The sequence below is a fragment of the Cygnus olor genome, chromosome 14 (genome assembly GCF_009769625.2).
Source record: "Cygnus olor isolate bCygOlo1 chromosome 14, bCygOlo1.pri.v2, whole genome shotgun sequence".
In the NCBI taxonomy this organism is placed as follows: Eukaryota; Metazoa; Chordata; class Aves; order Anseriformes; family Anatidae; genus Cygnus; species Cygnus olor.
Window position 1 is genome coordinate 10,349,165 of NC_049182.1, and position 17,622 is coordinate 10,366,786.

The 17,622-nt window shown below is 50.8% G+C and overlaps 1 protein-coding gene across 1 annotated transcript; it reads left to right on the top strand.

Moving 5' to 3' along the window:
- The first annotated feature begins 1,317 nt into the window (after positions 1 to 1,317).
- STC2 (stanniocalcin 2) lies at positions 1,318 to 13,287 on the top strand. The gene is made up of 4 exons (XM_040573572.1): positions 1,318 to 1,636; positions 3,576 to 3,718; positions 6,171 to 6,382; positions 9,681 to 13,287. Exons 1-4 carry the CDS (start codon positions 1,462 to 1,464, stop codon positions 10,072 to 10,074), a joined length of 924 nt encoding a protein of 307 aa, XP_040429506.1. The 5' UTR covers positions 1,318 to 1,461; the 3' UTR covers positions 10,075 to 13,287.
- The last annotated feature ends 4,335 nt before the right edge of the window (positions 13,288 to 17,622 follow it).

Genomic DNA, 17,622 nt, shown 5'->3' on the forward strand with positions numbered 1-17,622 from the left:
CAAAAAGATGTTTAGAAGTCGGACCCTAAAGAGCAGTAAACAAACTCTGCGCAGCTCAGACCCAGCTAAAAAACCTCCCAGCCTGGGACACAACCGGCCAAGGCCCGGGCTGGCGGTGCTGGCGGGGGGGATGCTTTGGGGGCTGCCAGGAGAAGGCTGGGGGGGTTGAAACGTGCCTGCTGGTGCTCAGCCATGGTCCTGCGGCGCGGTGTCACGTCCCGCCGAGGAGACCCTTGGTTGGGGAGGTGTGAGTGGATTTCCTCAAGTGCGTTTTGACAGCTGTGAGGAAGCGGCGGCAGCGGCAGCAGCAGCTGGAGACATTCCTGGCTGCGCCCCCCCGGCGGGACCCCCAGCCCTCCGCGCCCTGGCAGCACCGAGGGGCTGGGGGGGGGGCTGCTGGGGGTGGTGGGAGCTGCTTGGGGCCTGCGGGGTCTGATGAAACATCTGATGCGCATTACAGCAGGGCGAGGGGAGGCCTGCACGCCTCTGCCCCCGTGAGCGGGACGCTTCCCATCACCTGCTCGAGATTTCCCTTCTCCCCCAGCCCCGGCTCGCAGGGAGCCAGCAGCTCGGGGAGGCCGAGGGGATGCAGCGGGGGGAGGCTGCAGGGGAGATGTCCCCCCCCATGTGCGGGGTGCTGGAGACATTGGGGGGCCAGGACAGGCGGCACCCCGTAGGTGCTCCCCCCGGCCTCCCCCCAGGTGCCAAATTTATCCCAGTTCCCCGCAGAGCTCGCAGGGTACAAAAATCCCAGGAGAAAAGGGAGGAGAGGATTTCCAAGAAACTCCGTGCAATAGCCGCTTTGGAGAAGGAATTCATTTATTTTTTTTTCTCTTTTTTTTTTTTTTTTTTTAAAGTCTTACAACTGAGGCCTCAAGCGCCGCAGGACGGCCGGCTCCGGCCCCTCGGCGCCAACAAACCGAAGTCACCCCCCCCCCCCGGGTCCCCAAACCCTTTTTGTCACCTTCCCCCTCATAAAAAGAACCCAAATCCCCCAAAACCACCCCTCAACGCCACCACCCCCCGCGGGGGGGCGGGGGGGGGGGGGGGGGGCACCTTGGCGGCCCCTTCCCAGCAGCGGGAGGGGACCGAGGGGGGACCGGGGGGGACCGGAGGGAGGCGGGGGGGACCGTGGGGGGGGGGGGGGGGGCGGGAGGCTGCAACCTGCCGCCGGGCCGGGGCCGGCCCCCCGGCGGGCGGGCGGAGCGCTCGGCGGCTGCCATTGGCCGCGGCGCGGAGCGACACCTGCTCGGCTCCCTCATGCGAGCGCCAGCGGGGCTCGGCGGGGATATTTGAGGCACCCTCGGGCTCCTCCGCCGCCGCCACTCCGCGCTCGCCGCCGCGCCGGGCACATGCGGGGCGCGGGGCCGCGGCGGGCAGCGCGCTGGGGCCGGGAGGAGGAGGAGGAGGAGGAGGAGGCGGCGAGGAGGTGGAGGAGGAGGAGGGCGGCAAGGCGCCACCATGTGCGAGGGGTTCCGCGGGCACCTCCCGGCCCTGCTGCTGCTGCTGGTGGTGGTGGTGCTGGTGCTGGTGCTGCCCATCCCCGCGGCGGCCGGTGCTGAGGCCACGCACCCTCCGGAGGGGCCGCCCGACAGGACCCCGCCGCAGAAGGGGCGGCTGTCCCTGCAGAACACAGGTACCTGTGTTGAGGGGGGGGGGGGTGTCAGGCAGGCAGCTTCTGGGTGAAAGCACGGAGGGGAAGGAAGGGGAAAAGCCCGGTGCTGGTAGCCCGCAGCCGGCTCTGCCCCGTGCACGTGGCCCCCGGGCCCGGCACGAAGCGGGCAGGGGGCGAGGAGAAAGTTTGGGGGGCAGAGGGAGGCTGGGGGGGAGGGGGGGGGTTGCCCGCTGCTCCGCTCCGCACGGAGCCGGGCGGTGATGCGGGGGGCTCGGGGGGGTCCCTCTCTGTCCTCCTCTCCCTCCCCCGGGTGTAGCTGCCTAGAAAGAGAGAGCCGAGGCGTGCACTTTGCTGGATCGCTTCCCGACCGTGCACGGAGAGCGCGGGATCCAGGCGCTTCCCTTCCCCCCCCTTCCCTCCTTCTCTCCCCCCCCCCCCAACCCCCTTTTATTATTTTTTTTCTCCCTTTTAACACTCTCGCTGCTGCGCGACGTGTTTAAACACACACGAGCAGGAATGCACGAATGCCCATTAGGGACTGCCACATGTGAATCACGGCACTGTGCAGTTCTCAGCACGCTGGAGCCAGGACATGTGATCCCGGCGAGGGTTTGCATCCGGATGCCAACACAAGCACTACAGCTGAGCTCCCGGCCCCAAAAAAAGCCCGGCTCCGCGCTTCTGCAGCGCTCCACAAAGAGCTCCATTTTTTCCCCCCCCCCGGTGCCCGCGGCTTTGCGCAGCTCCCCGCCTGTGCCCGACACAACGCCGGAGCGGCCCCAGCACCGGGGACAGAACCCCCCCGGACCACCCGCCCCCCAGATGCACTCCGGGGCAGGTAGGAAGGAGAAGGGGTGGCGGAGAGAGCCGCTGCCCCCCCGGGGGGGGGGGGGGTCACACGAGCCCCGTCGGACTCAGCCTGTACATCCCGGCTCTGCTCCCCTCTGCCTTGCAGCGGGCTGAAATGGGACCCAAAGTTGCTGCAAAGACTTGCAAAATGGACCGCCTGGCAAAGGGGGGGCCGGGGGGGCTGAAGCTGCGGTCCGCAGGGGGATTAGGCTGGCTCCCAAGAGCGAGCTTTAATTAAAAGTACCACTAGGGCACGGAGCACAGGCGTTCTTAGCATCCTCAGTCCTGGCCTAAAAGCTGCCCCTGTTTAACTTTATCCCCGGGCTCTTTCAGCAACTACCTTCCCTCTGGCAGCACTACGACATCCCTTTTTTTTAAAAGGCCCAGAAGCCGTCTTATTAAGAGTTAGAACTTGGGAAGGAGGGGTTGTACGTAGGTATTAGACAGCATTTTTTTAACAGCATTACATAACATCTGTTCGGGCAGAATAAACACGTATGCTAGGTCCAGTGGATCTGTTCTATGTGCCGTATATAAAAATACGCATTTCCAATTGATTTCTGCATAGGTGAGGACAGAGTCTCAGCTTTATGCAACAATCGGTGCAAAGGACTTTGTTTATCAGTGGGAGTTTTGCCATAAACTTCCTCAACATTGGGACAGGGGACGCCTGGTAGCCTGCAAAGAGCATTGTGCTTTATCACCAGAAATGACCAATTCTAGCTGGCTGGGACCAGCTTCTCATGGTCTTCTCGTTTTGGCACTTGAATTTGATGGGGTCTTCTTACAAGTCAGACAGCAAAAATCATGCCTGTCCTCTGCTCCTGAGGAATGTGAAAGCATTAGACAGTTCTCAAGTGAAAGAGCTTGACGTAAGCGTAGTGGATTTGGCATTTGCTTCTTGGATATCACTTTCATAGCATAATACACCCAAGTTTTGGCCTAATTTCTGCAGAAAGTGGGCATGCTGTGGGTACAATAACTGTTGTCACATGTTTTTTCTTTTGAACTGATGATGTTAGCAAAATGTCTCTTTCCCTTCCCCCCTACCCACCACCAGCAGCTTCTATGAACAGTTCTTCAAATTAACTGTAATCAATGCTCGTTTTAGCTGAAATCCAGCACTGCCTGGTTAATGCTGGCGATGTGGGATGCGGAGTGTTTGAATGCTTTGAAAACAATTCTTGCGAGATCCGAGGCTTACATGAGATCTGCATGACTTTCCTGCACAACGCTGGAAAATTTGATGCCCAGGTAACACAATGAAACTTAGGATGTGTTTTTGCTCTTTAGCACATCTGAGGAAAAAGTTACCACTAAGGAGCAAATCTGCTTTTGCATGTGACCAGCTTCAGTAGAAATTATTCTGTTGAAGCAGAGGGTCCAGAATCAAGACCCAAGGCAGCAGCAGTGTGTAAGCTGCCCCAGGAGAGAGGTTGTCCCTAGCTGCAGCTCCACGTGGGGACTTGTTCCTACTGTACCCAGGACAACAATCAGTAATGTAGATGAGCACGGTTGTCAGAAACATTAAATGACTGAAGCTTCTACATCATGTTTGTTCAAAGCTGATTCTGAAATGCACCTGGGGCTCCCAAGTTCATGTAGATGTATCAGAAGATGTTTCCCACTGTGTGCTTATTAAAGCTTGGTTCTCGAGACTTGCACACAACCAGTACAGGCAACCTCCAAAAGCTGCTGCGTTCATATAAGCGTTTAGTTCGAGCACTGACATTAAAATACATGACTTCGATGGTATGCAGTATTAAGTTTGTCTCCTTCATTTTCTCCCCAGACCATTTACGCATCATTGAGACATCCTGTTATTATGTCTTGTAAACCTACTCTCCCATTTCAGTGTGGAGGGAAGAGAACATTACGCCGGGCCAGCGGCATTTGGCTTGACCATGCAGTTTACAGAATAACTTGACTAAAAGCACCAGCTACATGGCACTGCTGGAAGCGTGGTGTAAAGTAGAGCTGTCTCCAGGGCTCCATCCCTTTTGTGAGGGATGGTGGGACCACCCAGCAGGAAACACTTGAAGTGCTGGAGTTTTAGGCTTAAATTCTCAAGGATATACAAAGGGTCTGGTTAGCTATTAAAACTGGAATTGTTTCTCCTAAAGTCTGTGGGTATCTGAAAACCTTTGACATCATTTCCAAGTGGCTTCCAGCAAACACTTATTTTTGCGTAGCTCTGTCAGTGAGCAAAGCTGATAGAAGCAGCGAGCCCTGTTGGGAGGAAGGTGTGCCTGAGTGCAGCCACTGATGCCTGTTCAATGCAATCCCCAGGTACTGCAGTCAGATCCAGCCCGTTTCCCATCCAGGCTGTCTCCTTTGCAGTGCACAAGCACCAAACCCCTGGAGCTTTAATTTGGAGGTGACTTGAGCCTCTGCTGTGACGTGGTTTTTCAGGGCTTATCTCTGTATTACCTACAGTTGTTCTAGGGTACATTAAATAACAAGACTAGCACTGGCCATTTTCTGCTTTCTGCTCTCCTCCCTCTCTGAAATCTGATAAATGATGTGAGGTTTGGTTTGTATAAGGATTTTCTCTTTATCTTAATTTTCCCACTGTGCTCTGCATGTTCAGTGTTAAAGAGAAGGGCAGGTAGGGTACAGGTACAGGGAATAGAAGGGGATGATACCTGAAATAGCTCTTTGATTAGGGAGAAGTGTTTCTGGGTTGAAACAATTTAGGGACAAAATCTGCTCACGGGTCTGGGTGAATCTTAGTCCGTGTCTGTGGAGCTGTGCCCGTGTGTTCTGGATAAAGGACAACAGGAATTTGGTCTTCTGGAAGCATTTGTGTAAAAGAATCGGAAACAATGAAGAGATGGATGCAGTGCAGCACCTATTGCTCAGCAAAGTAAAGAAAGGCTGAGCAGAGCTGCCTGGCTGTGACGCGTGCACTGTGTATGGCTGGCTATGGGGTCAGATAGCAAAGAGGGAAAAGGTAGGGATGATTTTTGATACCCTCTAAGCAGCTGAATGAGGGAATTGCAAATGATCTTTAAAGAGATACTGCTAAAGCAACTTTCTTGCAATGTACATTTTAGTTTCTTGGGTTTATTTTTTTATTTCACTGAGAATTTCTTGCAACAAACAGGCATCAAGACACTGTAGAATTATTATTAGTGCTGATTTGGGTCCCTTTCTGCCTGAGGAAGTGGTAGTAGCGAAAAACTGATAGCTGGGAAATGGTGCATACATGTATGTATGCTCTGTAAGGAGTATACAAACTGATTTAAAAATGGGGGGAAGAAAACTAAATTAAAGGAATGGGTATGTGCTTGTGGTCCTGGAGACCCTAGCCATGGCAGGATGCCCTTCTCCTTTGTGGGAACCTGCTATGCTACCACCCCAGAGGCGAAGCAAGCCAGTAACTCAAGCACTGCATTACTTCAAGGTGCTTACTTTTTCCCTCTTTTCCTCTTGGGCAGTCTGTTGTTGGGGCAGAGGAAACCCCAAAATATCTGAGGAAGCCCTGTGTGTTCAGCTCCAGTGGAATAGCAAGGCAGCGCAACCTGGTGTGATCTTTAAGGGCAGAGAAACAAAGAGAAGAGGGGAGAAGAAGCCATTAGGTGGTCTCCCCTGCAATCTAATAACCCTTGACGTTGTCCTGCAGAGGAGCAGCTAGCTGGACATAAATCAGCTGCTGTGCTTAATGGACAAAAATACAGACCTCCTCCGTTTCTTTTCTTCTCAGGGAAAATCCTTCATTAAAGATGCTCTGAAGTGTAAGGCTCATGCCTTGAGGCATAAATTCAGCTGCATCAGCCGTAAGTGCCCAGCCATTAAAGAGATGGTGTTCCAGTTACAGCGGGAGTGCTACCTGAAGCATGACCTCTGCTCCGCTGCCAAGGAGAACGTCCAGGTCATTGTGGAGATGATTCACTTCAAAGACCTGCTGCAGCATGAGTAAGTGCCTCCGTGCTAGTGCAGTCAGAGGCGTGGGAGCTCCTTCCAGGAGCGTGATGGTGCCAATGGGCTGTGCATCTGCCCAAAAGCTGTTTCACCTCCTTCTGGCCTTAAGCACGGCTTCTTTTCCCAGGTACAAGACCAAGGTAATGCTTTCTTTGCAGGGGCCCTGGAAGATGAGCTCCCTTGAAAAGGGCTAGATGTGGCTGTGGAAGGAAATGAAGTGGGTTGGACTTGGATCTGGCTGTCCTTTTGGTCCTTAGGCAAATACAGTGTTAGCTTCTGATCTTCCAAGAGGCATCTCACAAAGCCTTTGTGCTTTCTGTAGTCAAAGGCACTGTTCATGACCCATTTGTTAAAAGTGACAGCTAGAGGAGAAGGGGGAAGATGGTCTTTGCAGAGTTGTCAACAGGATAATTTCTTTTGTAAATACATACTTTCAAATGTCTTCTAGTTAATTGTTCTTGAAGGAGCTGCAGTCCCCCAGGTAATCTCCCATTCATCTTATTCCTTATTAATCTCAGATGCTTTTTAATAAAACATGGAGGTGTACAAAATGAAGGCACAAGTCAGATTTTGAGCAGCTCATCCCTCTGCCTGGGAACACAGCCGCCCTCCAAGGAATGGCAGGCATGAGTCCTAGCAGGAATTGATCAAAGCTGCTCCATGACAGCAACAAGCCAGGCACAAGCTGTTTGTACCAACTCTTTGTGCACAGATGCAAAAATCAGAGCCTGTTTTTCTTGCAGCTGAACATCCCACTCCCAAACAAGGAGGCTGAGCCACAGCCTGGCAGCAGGCTTACCTTAGAGCATCTTCCTACCATGCCACTATGCTTTTTTTATCCTCAGTGGATATTAGCACAGAAACCCCAAATTCCAGCGATTGTGACATTAATTTTTCACCGAATTATTTATTTTTGACTTCTAGCCTTGAATTTTCATTGGTCTCCAGAGGAGCTGGGCCCTGATTCCCTTACTTTATGTTGAAAACCACCTCTGAGAGCCAAAAGCTGTAGAAAGAGGAGTTAGGTTTTCCTTATTTTGCAAACAAGCTAAAACAGGAATGCGCAAAGGCAACTGCTTCTTTCTGGGGAGCTTAAATGGGGGGTCTCGGTTTGAAGGCACAGCTCATTTAGCTGAGCATCTACATTTTACATGATCTCATTTAGAGCTGCTTAAACTTCATCTTCAGCATCTTGTGGAGTTGGAGCTAAGCTCTCCTATGTGGGACTCCCCGAATAGAAGCAAGCCAGCCTCCTCCCCTCCTCTAAATTTAGAGGCCATTTCTGAAATTCTTGAACTAAGTAACTTGTTCGAGATCAATAGGTGAGTGTGGCAGAGCTGGAAATAAAATCACGTCTGCTGACTTGCAGCCTTGTGCTCAGTTCAGGTACTATGGTCAGGCCAGCTGAAATGCAGAAAGTAAAACAGTGAAGGAGAAATGGGCCAGTATTAATCCGCAGGGATCTGGCAGACTTTGAATACCTGAAATATTTGGCAGCTGAGCCACTTTTTAGTCATACCAGCAACCTTTTTCTTCCAAAGATTTTTTGCACAGATTATGCCCGGTTTTAACGACTGATCTCTTTTTTATCCTTCCCCTTTACTTCATATGCATTGTGCTCAATTCTCTGCCATCTTCTATTTTATGATTAAGACAAAAACCTAAGAGCTTAGAAGCCAGTGGCAGCTTTCAGACTTGTTCTCTGGTTTATTCTTCTGGCTGTTTTCTTGTGATGCGCATTAAGGAGCACGATCAGGGCAGTGAAGCCTCCTCCTGAGGAGTCAGCTGCTGTGGGGGTGTGGGTCAGACCCATTTGTCATGGTGGAAGTGGTGACAGGCCCTGGCAGATCCTTCCCTGTTGCATTCCAAATAGCTTTTTTTTTTAATGACAGAAACAATCCAAACATGGGAAATATTTTCAGATAGGGGAATAGGTGGCTCTCCAAGATTAGTCATTCAAAATGAGGTTAAGCAGTTGGGCAGAGCAAAATCAGGGTAGTATCTGCTCACGGTCTGTTGGTTCTCCTCATCTCCTCGACTCAGTTCTTGGGAAGAGATTGTTAGACAGGGCTCGTCCACAGTCACAGAGCTAGGGGATGGTGGAAGGTGCACCACCACCACCCCATGCATGCAACCACAACTGCCATTACCGCAGAACCCAGGCTTGCCAGCCCCTGGGCAGGTCTTGACTTGCAGTTTGCATGGGTCCTACCATCCAAGTCTTAAGCATGTCCTTCTGAGCCTGCCTGCACCTCCTGCTAACAGCTGAGCACTTGTGTCAATAGACAACATCAATATTGACCCACAAAACCTGTGACCACAGCTATTTTAAAATTGCTGTCCTCCGTGCCCATGACAGAGGAAGCGAGCTGTGCTCAGAGGCCGCGTTGTGCTGCGGGGCTGCAGGCGGCTCTCAGCGCTGGGTGGGAAGCAGGAGCAGCATTTGGCCTTGGCTTGTTTGGAGTCCTTGTTCTGCTGGGACAAGGCATATACTGAAGGCTGTACTTAACTCTGTAAGGAAATGAAGAGAACGTTTGGTGCCACCTGAGTGGAATTCCATGTGTCTTAGCTGCAGTTGGATCGTGGGCCCAGATAGGATCTTGCTCGTGGCAGAGGTCAACACCTGCTGCTCCAGGGAGAGCTGAAGGTGGTGAGAAAAGCCAGAGGACCTCATACAGAACAGTGTCTTTTGTTCTTCCCAGAGCAGAGGAAATGCCTGCCTCCTGCAGGCTGGTTACCAGCGTATGTCTGTATCAGGTGTTCACCTGGAGATAGCAAGCTGCTTTATCAAGCTGATGGCTCCAGAGCTGGCTTCCTTTGTCGTGTCTCCTGACTAATAAAGACAAAGGAGCATGGAAAGAGATAGCGAGAGAAGATGTGAGACAGCACTTGTTCAATTTGACAGCCCCATTTGCCAAGCGTGTAGACCTCCTGTCTTCCTCTGGTGGAAATTACAGTTCTCCCAGAGCATCTCCACTGGGTGAACAATCAAGGCAGCCCGTGCGCTTGAGTGACTCAGCTCCACAGGATGCTATCGTGTGCATTTCTTACTCTGATATGGCCAATTAGAGTATAACACATCGCATAGTCAACATATGGTGCAGAACTGGCCCCCAAGGTGGTAGATGTCTGACCCCCTGGTGGCCAAGTAAGCAGGTAGCGGGGGACAAACGCTACTGAACAGCGCTGTAGACAAGGGGAGAGTAAGGCAGAGGGGCTGTTACCCTGGCTGACTGGTAGATAACCCTAATATATTTTTTGACTTGCCTCTCACTGTTTTCTTTCCCTCCAGGCCGTATGTTGACCTAGTGAATATCCTGCTCACCTGTGGCGAGGAGGTGAAAAAGGCAATAACAAGAAGCGTCCAGGCCCAATGCGAACAGAACTGGGGGAGTCTCTGCTCCATCCTGAGCTTCTGCACCTCAGCCGTGCACGGTGACGCCATCCTGAGCCCCGAGAAGAAGCTGGTTGAAGCTGGCAAAGCCACTGCTGGCCGTGGGGACATCCTGGCCCACTCCGAGTCTGACGCCAGGGAGAGCTCGCGAGCGTCCAAGGGAGAGAGAGGTACCAAGGGCCACCTGAACGCCCATGCCCGGGTGAAAGCTGGGGCCCACGGTCCCAAAGGGGCACATGGGATCATGGACCGGGCAGACGAACTGTCCGACTTCTCGGACATCCGGAGGTGAAAAAAGGCACCAAGCCCCCTGTTACCCCCACCCTCCCCCTCTGCTGGAAGCTTCCTCCGTTGAGTCCATTTTCCCGTCTATGGACATTCCAAAGCATTTCCCATTCAGAGGTCAAGCACAGGGCATTGCAAGATACATGGACCTCAGCACCAGTGTATATAGTAGCAAAGGGAGAGCAGTGGCAATGGGTTATTGATCCAGCAAACTCGACACTTGAGCAGCTGCTAAATGTGGCAAAATGTCTCTGACTAAATTCTTTTCCCCTCTGTTTATTAATGAAACGGACATTGGCTGAAATTTAGGATCTTGTTCTGGGGTCATTGGGTTGTTTTGGGGGCTTGTTTGTTTACCTTGGTTCCTCAGCTGGGGAGAAGGTTACAAGGGCTCTGGCAGATTGCACGTGGCCGCTTGTGGCTTAGCACCTCTGAAGGTTTAGGGTGCAGTCTTACAACAGATGGCTGAATTCCAGAGGGATTTGGTTTCTGCCTGTGGCTGACAAGGCAGGGGCTGGAGGCTCTCTGTGACACACTGGAATTAAATAGCTGTCCTGTCTCTCATACAGGGACCATGCAGTCTGGAGCTCCACCGTTGTCTGCTGAGTAACTTCTGAGCCATTGTTCCCATCCGGGCGACACTGCCTAGTTCAAGTGCCCCTTAGTTGTTTTTTAACCACTGTGTAACTTAACACTTGCTTATCCAGTCACTTCAGCATATCCAAGGCCTAGGTAATCAGCTTCCAGACCAAGTAGTTTGACACGACTTCCCTACTTACAGAGCGCAGTATGGAGGACCCCCAAGAGTATGTTCCCGAACCTCTAAACCCCCTTGCATATTCTCTTCTTACACCTGTCCACCCAGACACAGCTCCTCCACCCTAATGCACAAGCTTAAAAGGATGGCCGTAGGCTCACACGATGAAGGATCCCATACATACACTAAATTCTTCCACAGGGCTGCATTGGAAGCCCATCAGAAATGTCTCTCCTTAGAAGTGACATGGTGGGGTTTGCTGGGATGTGGAGCCCCACCAGAACCTGCCTGTCAGCTCTGGTTTACCAAAATGCCAAAGATCTGGAGAGGGGGTTGACTTCTTTATTCATTGTTGTGCAGATAATGACCGCCGGTCTCTGCAGGATGAGTTACTCGAGAGAGAGTGCCAAGAATTGATTGTCTCTAAGCAGTTTAAAGTGTGAATGAGGTGTTGGGATGCATCTCTCCTACCCCCTATGCAATTGTAATTCTCAGGTTGCAGCCGCGCAATCCTATAGCCCCAGATATGGTACTGGAAATGGAGGTGACAGCACCCACGGGGACAGAAGGGTGAGCTCTTCAGCTTCCTCTGGAGAAAAAGTGAGTTTTCTTAGAAAGTGGGAATCACACCAAAGATCTGAGCCTTCTTATTTAGAAAGTTTGGGAGGAAAGCTGTGGGGGCAGGAAGGCAGTTCAGCAGAGACAGAACGTACCCGGTGAACTAACGTACGTCTTGTCGCATGGTGGGAAGGAGCTGCACAAACAGTAGAGGCTGTTGGAATTTGGCTACGATTTCCAACTCAGATTTTAGCTACTGCTGAGTGAGCACAGCTCCTAATAGCTATATTCAGGGTTTAATGCACGTATCCACGCGCAGAATTTCTAGGCGTTACTTTTAATAGAAGTCACGTAGGAAGCAAGAGAGAACTGCTAAGTTGAAGAGGTGTGGCTCCCTGTGATCACTGGGTCATTGTTTAAGGAAATGACCTTGATCCTTCCTGATTTTAGCTAAGTTCTGTGATGTTTTCATTCAACTTAGTTGGGAAGATGTGGGATCAGGCCAAATACCGTAGCTACAAAGGCCAGCGTGACCCAAGGAGCAGAGCCCAGGCTGAGCTGCAGCAGGGCTGTCCCCTGGAGGGTGCCCCCGGGATGTCACGGAGGGGCTTGCCAAGGCTAGCTCGTGCTAGCTCTGACAGCCAGCACCTCTGCTCCAAAAACCAAGTGGCTGCTGGTGGTACCATAAGGAAGTCTCCAGTGTGCCTCCTGGAGTTTCCTGTGAGCATCCTCTCCCCCGTGGTGGCATATGTCACCATAAAGAACAAGCTCGAACCAAAAAGACAATCCAAGCATTTCAGCAAAAAACAAAACAAAAAAACCACAAACACAAAATGAAACGACTTGCTACCAACGTAATGTTCGTGCATCGAGCTGAAATAAGATCCCTCTCTCATTAGAGGTCCGATGCATCTATGGGAACCAAACATACAGACAGGTATATCCTTGAATGTCTCAGTCAACATATCACCTCAGCATGCGTACAGTTTTATTTGTATTCATTTGTTTCGAGGGGGGAAAATTGTATATTCCCCTTGTCTAGTCAATGACAATTTCTTTTGGGTGGGTGGGCAAGCTGTGGGTGGGAGGGATTTTTTTTATAAGGCATAACTTTTTTTTCCTCTGTGTGAAGATTTTATGTGTTCATCTACTGATTCCACATATGCTATTATTGTAAATATTTAACATTTCTATTTATTATAGTGTCTCCATTTAAAAAAAAAAACACTGCTGGCTATGATAATTTAAACATACGTCATGACCTGTGTTGTATATATTCATGCCACTAGTATGTTTTTTATGTTTAAAGCTGCGTAAATATAGTTTTATACAGTTCCATAATGTTATTGACAGCATAAATCATTTATTTATTGTTAAACCTTCTTTCATGTCTAACAAATAGGGTGTGTTTTACCTGAGAGTATTTTATTGTGACATCTACATAGCCTTAATTCTTTATAAAGTTAAAAAAAAAAAAAAGAAAAAAAATGTCCATTTAGATACTGTATGATGCTTTAATTAACATTCCTTATGAACTTGCTGTTCTTGAAGGAGGTTTAGCTTCAAAGCCAAGGTATGAATGTTTCCTTTACGCTTTGCATCTGGAATGAGCCTTGTTCTGGAATGAAAATACTGGGAGAAGCAAAATGCTTACTGGAAGAAGATACCAATAAAGCCTGGAAAATGCTGTCCTAACTTAAAGTGCTGAACTAAAAGGAAAAAAAAAAAGACAAACTGTCCTTAATTCCAAATCTCTGGGAGAAAAACATACTAGTTTTATCTCATGTAGAATTTGCAGCCAAATAAGCTTGTAAAAAAAAAAAAAAAAAGCATATGGCTTTAGACAAAGCTCTGTACCTTTCACACTATTATTTTCCTTAAACACTAATAAATGTTTTGAATAAGTCTGTGGCTGGGTTTTGTTTAAGCTGGAATTTCAGCCGCTGTGATAAGGGGTAAGAAAAGCTCTTTGAAGCCAGGCCAGGCTCCCAGTAGCTACCAAGGGGGGCAGAGGTGATCTGTCTGGCCGTCCCTGGGCTGGGAGCAGCAGCGCAGTGCCCTGGCTGGAGCAGGACGCGGGGACAGGGCTGTGCCAGCACCGTGGCCACCCATTCCCAGGACGGAGCCAGCCTTTTCTCCCTGTACGTCAGGGGCAGAGACCTTGTCACTGATGGGCTATTCCCCTGGGAGGGAGGCCTTGCTGGCTGCTTAGCTGGGATCTGGCAGCTTGGCTTGGGAGTGAAGAAGGAGATGCAGGGCAAAGTAGACGATAAAAAACCACTGGGAGCAGAAGCTCACATCCTTTGCAGGTTCAAGCAAAGCCCCTGTACAGTCTGGGAGGCTTTTTCCCTAGCAGGAGCTGCGGATTGGGTTCACTGCGGTGTGTCAGAGCCATTTCATCTGCTTTAAATTAGCCCCTATTCAGGTTGGGAAGAGAGTGCGGGGATGCAGGTGCTGGTGGGTTTCCTCTTGCCCACCATTTTGGACCTTGGATCGCAAAATCCCCTGAGACGTGGCAGTGGCACTGCCCTGTGTTCAGCCTGGCTGGAGGCACAGCTCAGTGTCCCGAGATGCTGCCAGGGCAGGGAAGGGGACCCACACAATGTCAGCAGCGCCAAGCACAGGGACAGAGCCATGAGCACTGGGTTTCAGCCAGACCCGTTAAGAAATACAACTGCAAGGCTTTCTAGATGCTGTAACAACTAAGATTTGTCCTGCATGTATAAAAGACCCTGATAGTTCATAACATAGCAAGAGATCTCCCTTCAACATTTTACCATGAAAACAGAGGGCATCCATTTGGCATCTCTGCTGCCAGCTCTGAATAATCTATCAGTAAGTATTGGTCAGCAGGGATGTAACAGGAGGGCAGTATCTGTAATCCTGAGTTCTCTCTGTTACTATCCCAGGAAGGATCAGTATCAAAACTTAAATGCTTATCGGAGTTTCAGCAAAGGAGAAAAGCAAAATTCTAAGACTTGCAAAAATCAAGCTGCAGATACAGCACTTTGTGTTGTCTCCAAAGCCGTTTTCATACAGCGTTGCGGTGTAGGCAGCAAGGGGATGGGAAAATTATGAGAAAGCACCTCAAGAACATAAATAAAGCAGGGATTTTTTTTTAAGGCTGCTTGCATGAAAAAGCACATTTTTAACACTCCTTCTGTGGAGTTTAAAAATAACTAATCATGCTGAAGCCTTTGGATGAGATGGGCTTCGCAAGCCTAAATGTGATCTGCAGCAATCGAGGACCTGTAGCTTTTGCACCTAGAGGCAAGGAAATGCTATCTATAACCCTGCCAGAGACTGTCGTCAGGCACCACAGGGAACGCGTATCTTGCCAGTAAAGAAGTGACGGAGTTTGGTGGGGTATGATCTTGGGCCAAACTGGTCGGATTGAGACCATGAACCAGCTTGTGCTGGTGCTGGGCCACTCACCGGCATTAAAGATCCCACTGCATTTTCTGCAGGAGCTGGCCCACCCCTTGGCTGGGATGCCACGAAGGTAAGTGCATTCTGCTCTCTACCATCCTCCCTGCAATTTCAGCCAGGAAAGTAATTTTTCATCTCCTGATGTGTGAAGTGGTGAGACTGCACTCTGCTCAAAGAGCGGCTACACGTTAGTGATGAAGAAGTGACCCTCACCTTCCCTTAGGGCGTCGCATCTTACAAAGGAGCACAGTAACAGAGTGCTGACATAAAAAGTACAGAGCACAGAGGGAAAAAGAAGCCTCAGCACGGACTGCACAGCAGGGATGCTGCATTGCACAACCCCGAGGAGTGTATAAAACATTTAATATCAGCATACAGATCTGCTTCACGACTGGAGTGAGTTTAGTTCAATTTGCTCTGAGTCACTTCACAAGTGAAGTAAGAAAAAACAAATCAAGGCCATTCAAATTGCAAAAGCACGTCCATACAAAGGTCTCTTCCAACTGAACAAATCCCACCAAAATTCATCCTTTTGGTCCATTTGGATTTCTCCTCCAACGGGCTCCCTGTCTAGTCTCCCAAAAGAACAAAATTAATTCCAGATACTGGCTTGCTCAAGCATACCAAAACATTTACAAATGTATATATGGCAATTTACAGACGGCGGCCCACGCCGCGAGCTGAGCCGAAGCTGCCGTGAGGGTTTCGGGGCAGCCCTCCCCGGTTCCCAGGCACTGCCCATGGTTCTGCTCACCGAGCCCACACCCGGGGATGCCCGGAGCGTGGCAGCAGCATCAACACAGCTCCTGCTGCACCTCGCCAGGTGCATTCACTGCAGCCATCCTTCCAGGCGAGGGAATAGTTAATGCTTGCTGGGAAGCCTCTCACCAGTGCATTTTAAAAGCTATTTCCCGACACCTCACCAGAAACACAAATCCCACTCAGTTTTCGCTGCGGTGTTCATGTTTCCATGCTCTCCCCGCAGACTCGCAGAGGAAAGGCTTCTCTCACACCTGCTAGCGGCAGAAATCGCTGCACGCTCTCCCCGGTGAGAAATCCAGCAGAGCGCGAGCCTTCGAGCAACATGGGCAGCCTGCAGCACCCCGACCCACAAGGGTCACCCGTATTACGGCTGCCCAAAACCCAACGAGAAGGTTACACTGCGAAGAGGTGGCACGGGGGTGCAGCTGGCCTTCCCCGGGGGCCGCAGCACCGCGGACGCCTCGCAGGGTCCCCCCAGGGCTGCCCCCATGGTTCCAGCACTAATGGGTCCTGGCTCAGGGTCGGGACTGAGCGTAACCATATAATTAGTGAAATCCTAACAATTTTTGTTTCTGTACATCTTCTTTAGGGAAAAACGTCCCAGCCAGCGGAGCGTTTCATTTGGAAATCAAAACCTCATGTCTGTCTTGATTGGGAATGTAAAATGGGGACTTGAGGGTTTAAAGCCATGACAAATTATGGGAAGCTGCAGGGGCTGAGAATTCCTATCTCCGAGGATGCTGACTGTTATAGTCTTGACCTTTTCTGCAAATACCATCCTCTCTTATAAAATGCGGCTTGGAGTTTATTTAGAAATTCTTTTAAAATAAGGAGTCATCTTTGGAGAGGCTGCTGGGAGACACTCCGCACTGATGGGGATTTAGGGTTTTTTTTAAGGGTATTCCTCCTCTGCTGGCCAGCAGAGCCCTGGGCAGCGCCGCTGCAGCACGCCCCGGACCGGTGGCGCTGATGGCGGCGTGTCTGGAGCACGATTCCGCAACGGGCACCGCAACAGGGCTGAAATCGAGCCCAGGGCAGCTCACGCGCTGCAGGAACAAAATGCCCCTGTGGCACAGCCAGTCCCGGCTCTCCCCGCTGTCATTAGAAATGGCAGAGAGCGTTGTGCGAATGGGAAGGCTAAAACCAGGCTGCATTTTAACACGGAACAGGATCCATGCGCTGCTATCTGAGGCATTATGGCACGTAATCCCCTCTGTAAAGCCCACTTCCATTTCCCAGATTTGGCTCTCTTTGTATCTGCTTTTCTCCGTCCCGCAATCGCATCGGGCTGCATTTGTCACCCAGGCATAATCCCACTTACATTTCAGTCTCTTCCTACCCCGCAGAAAAATGCGGTGGGAGGTGTGGGGAAGCTCAGTGAAAGCTGACAGCCAGGAGAGACTGGGAAAGGCCTACGGAGAGCCTGATTTAGATGTCCTATTTTAAGACAAAATGAAAAGGAATGATGCACATTCAGCGTTTTGTTAAGCTGACACGAAACCAAGTCACTACGAAATCCGCCTGCAGAGGGGCGCGATGCACAAGTTTGAGGCATTCTTTGAAATAGTTTTTATTCTTTATAATGACTCCTGGCTGTCAGCTAGTCCCAGCCTCAGGGCTACGGGTCAGTGTATCACAGGAGAGGGTCACGGCCCAAAAGGGGCTCTGGCAGCAGCAGCAGACCACCAGCCAGGCCACCTCTCCTCAGGCACCTGAGGCCGTGAAGAAGCCTCACGTGTGGGGCCGTGCCAGCAGGAAGGCAACGAGCCTGCAAAGGTCCATTAAAAGCACAGTGTCCTGTACAAAAAGGGGGAGTTAAAACAACCGGGACGCTTTGGAGGGCGCAGAGATTGCCCGAGGAAGCTGAAGCTGCTCTGCAGCAAGAAAGGGCTCCCGAGGGTCCGGGCAGCCTGAGGCAGCAGCCGCTGACTCCGCAGATTCCTGGAGGAGGAGATGTACTTTGTGGCTATCTGCATTACATGGACTAGTGAAAGCTGGCCACAGCCGACAAGCCAGGACTGGGGAATGAGTCTTGGATAATAATTAAAG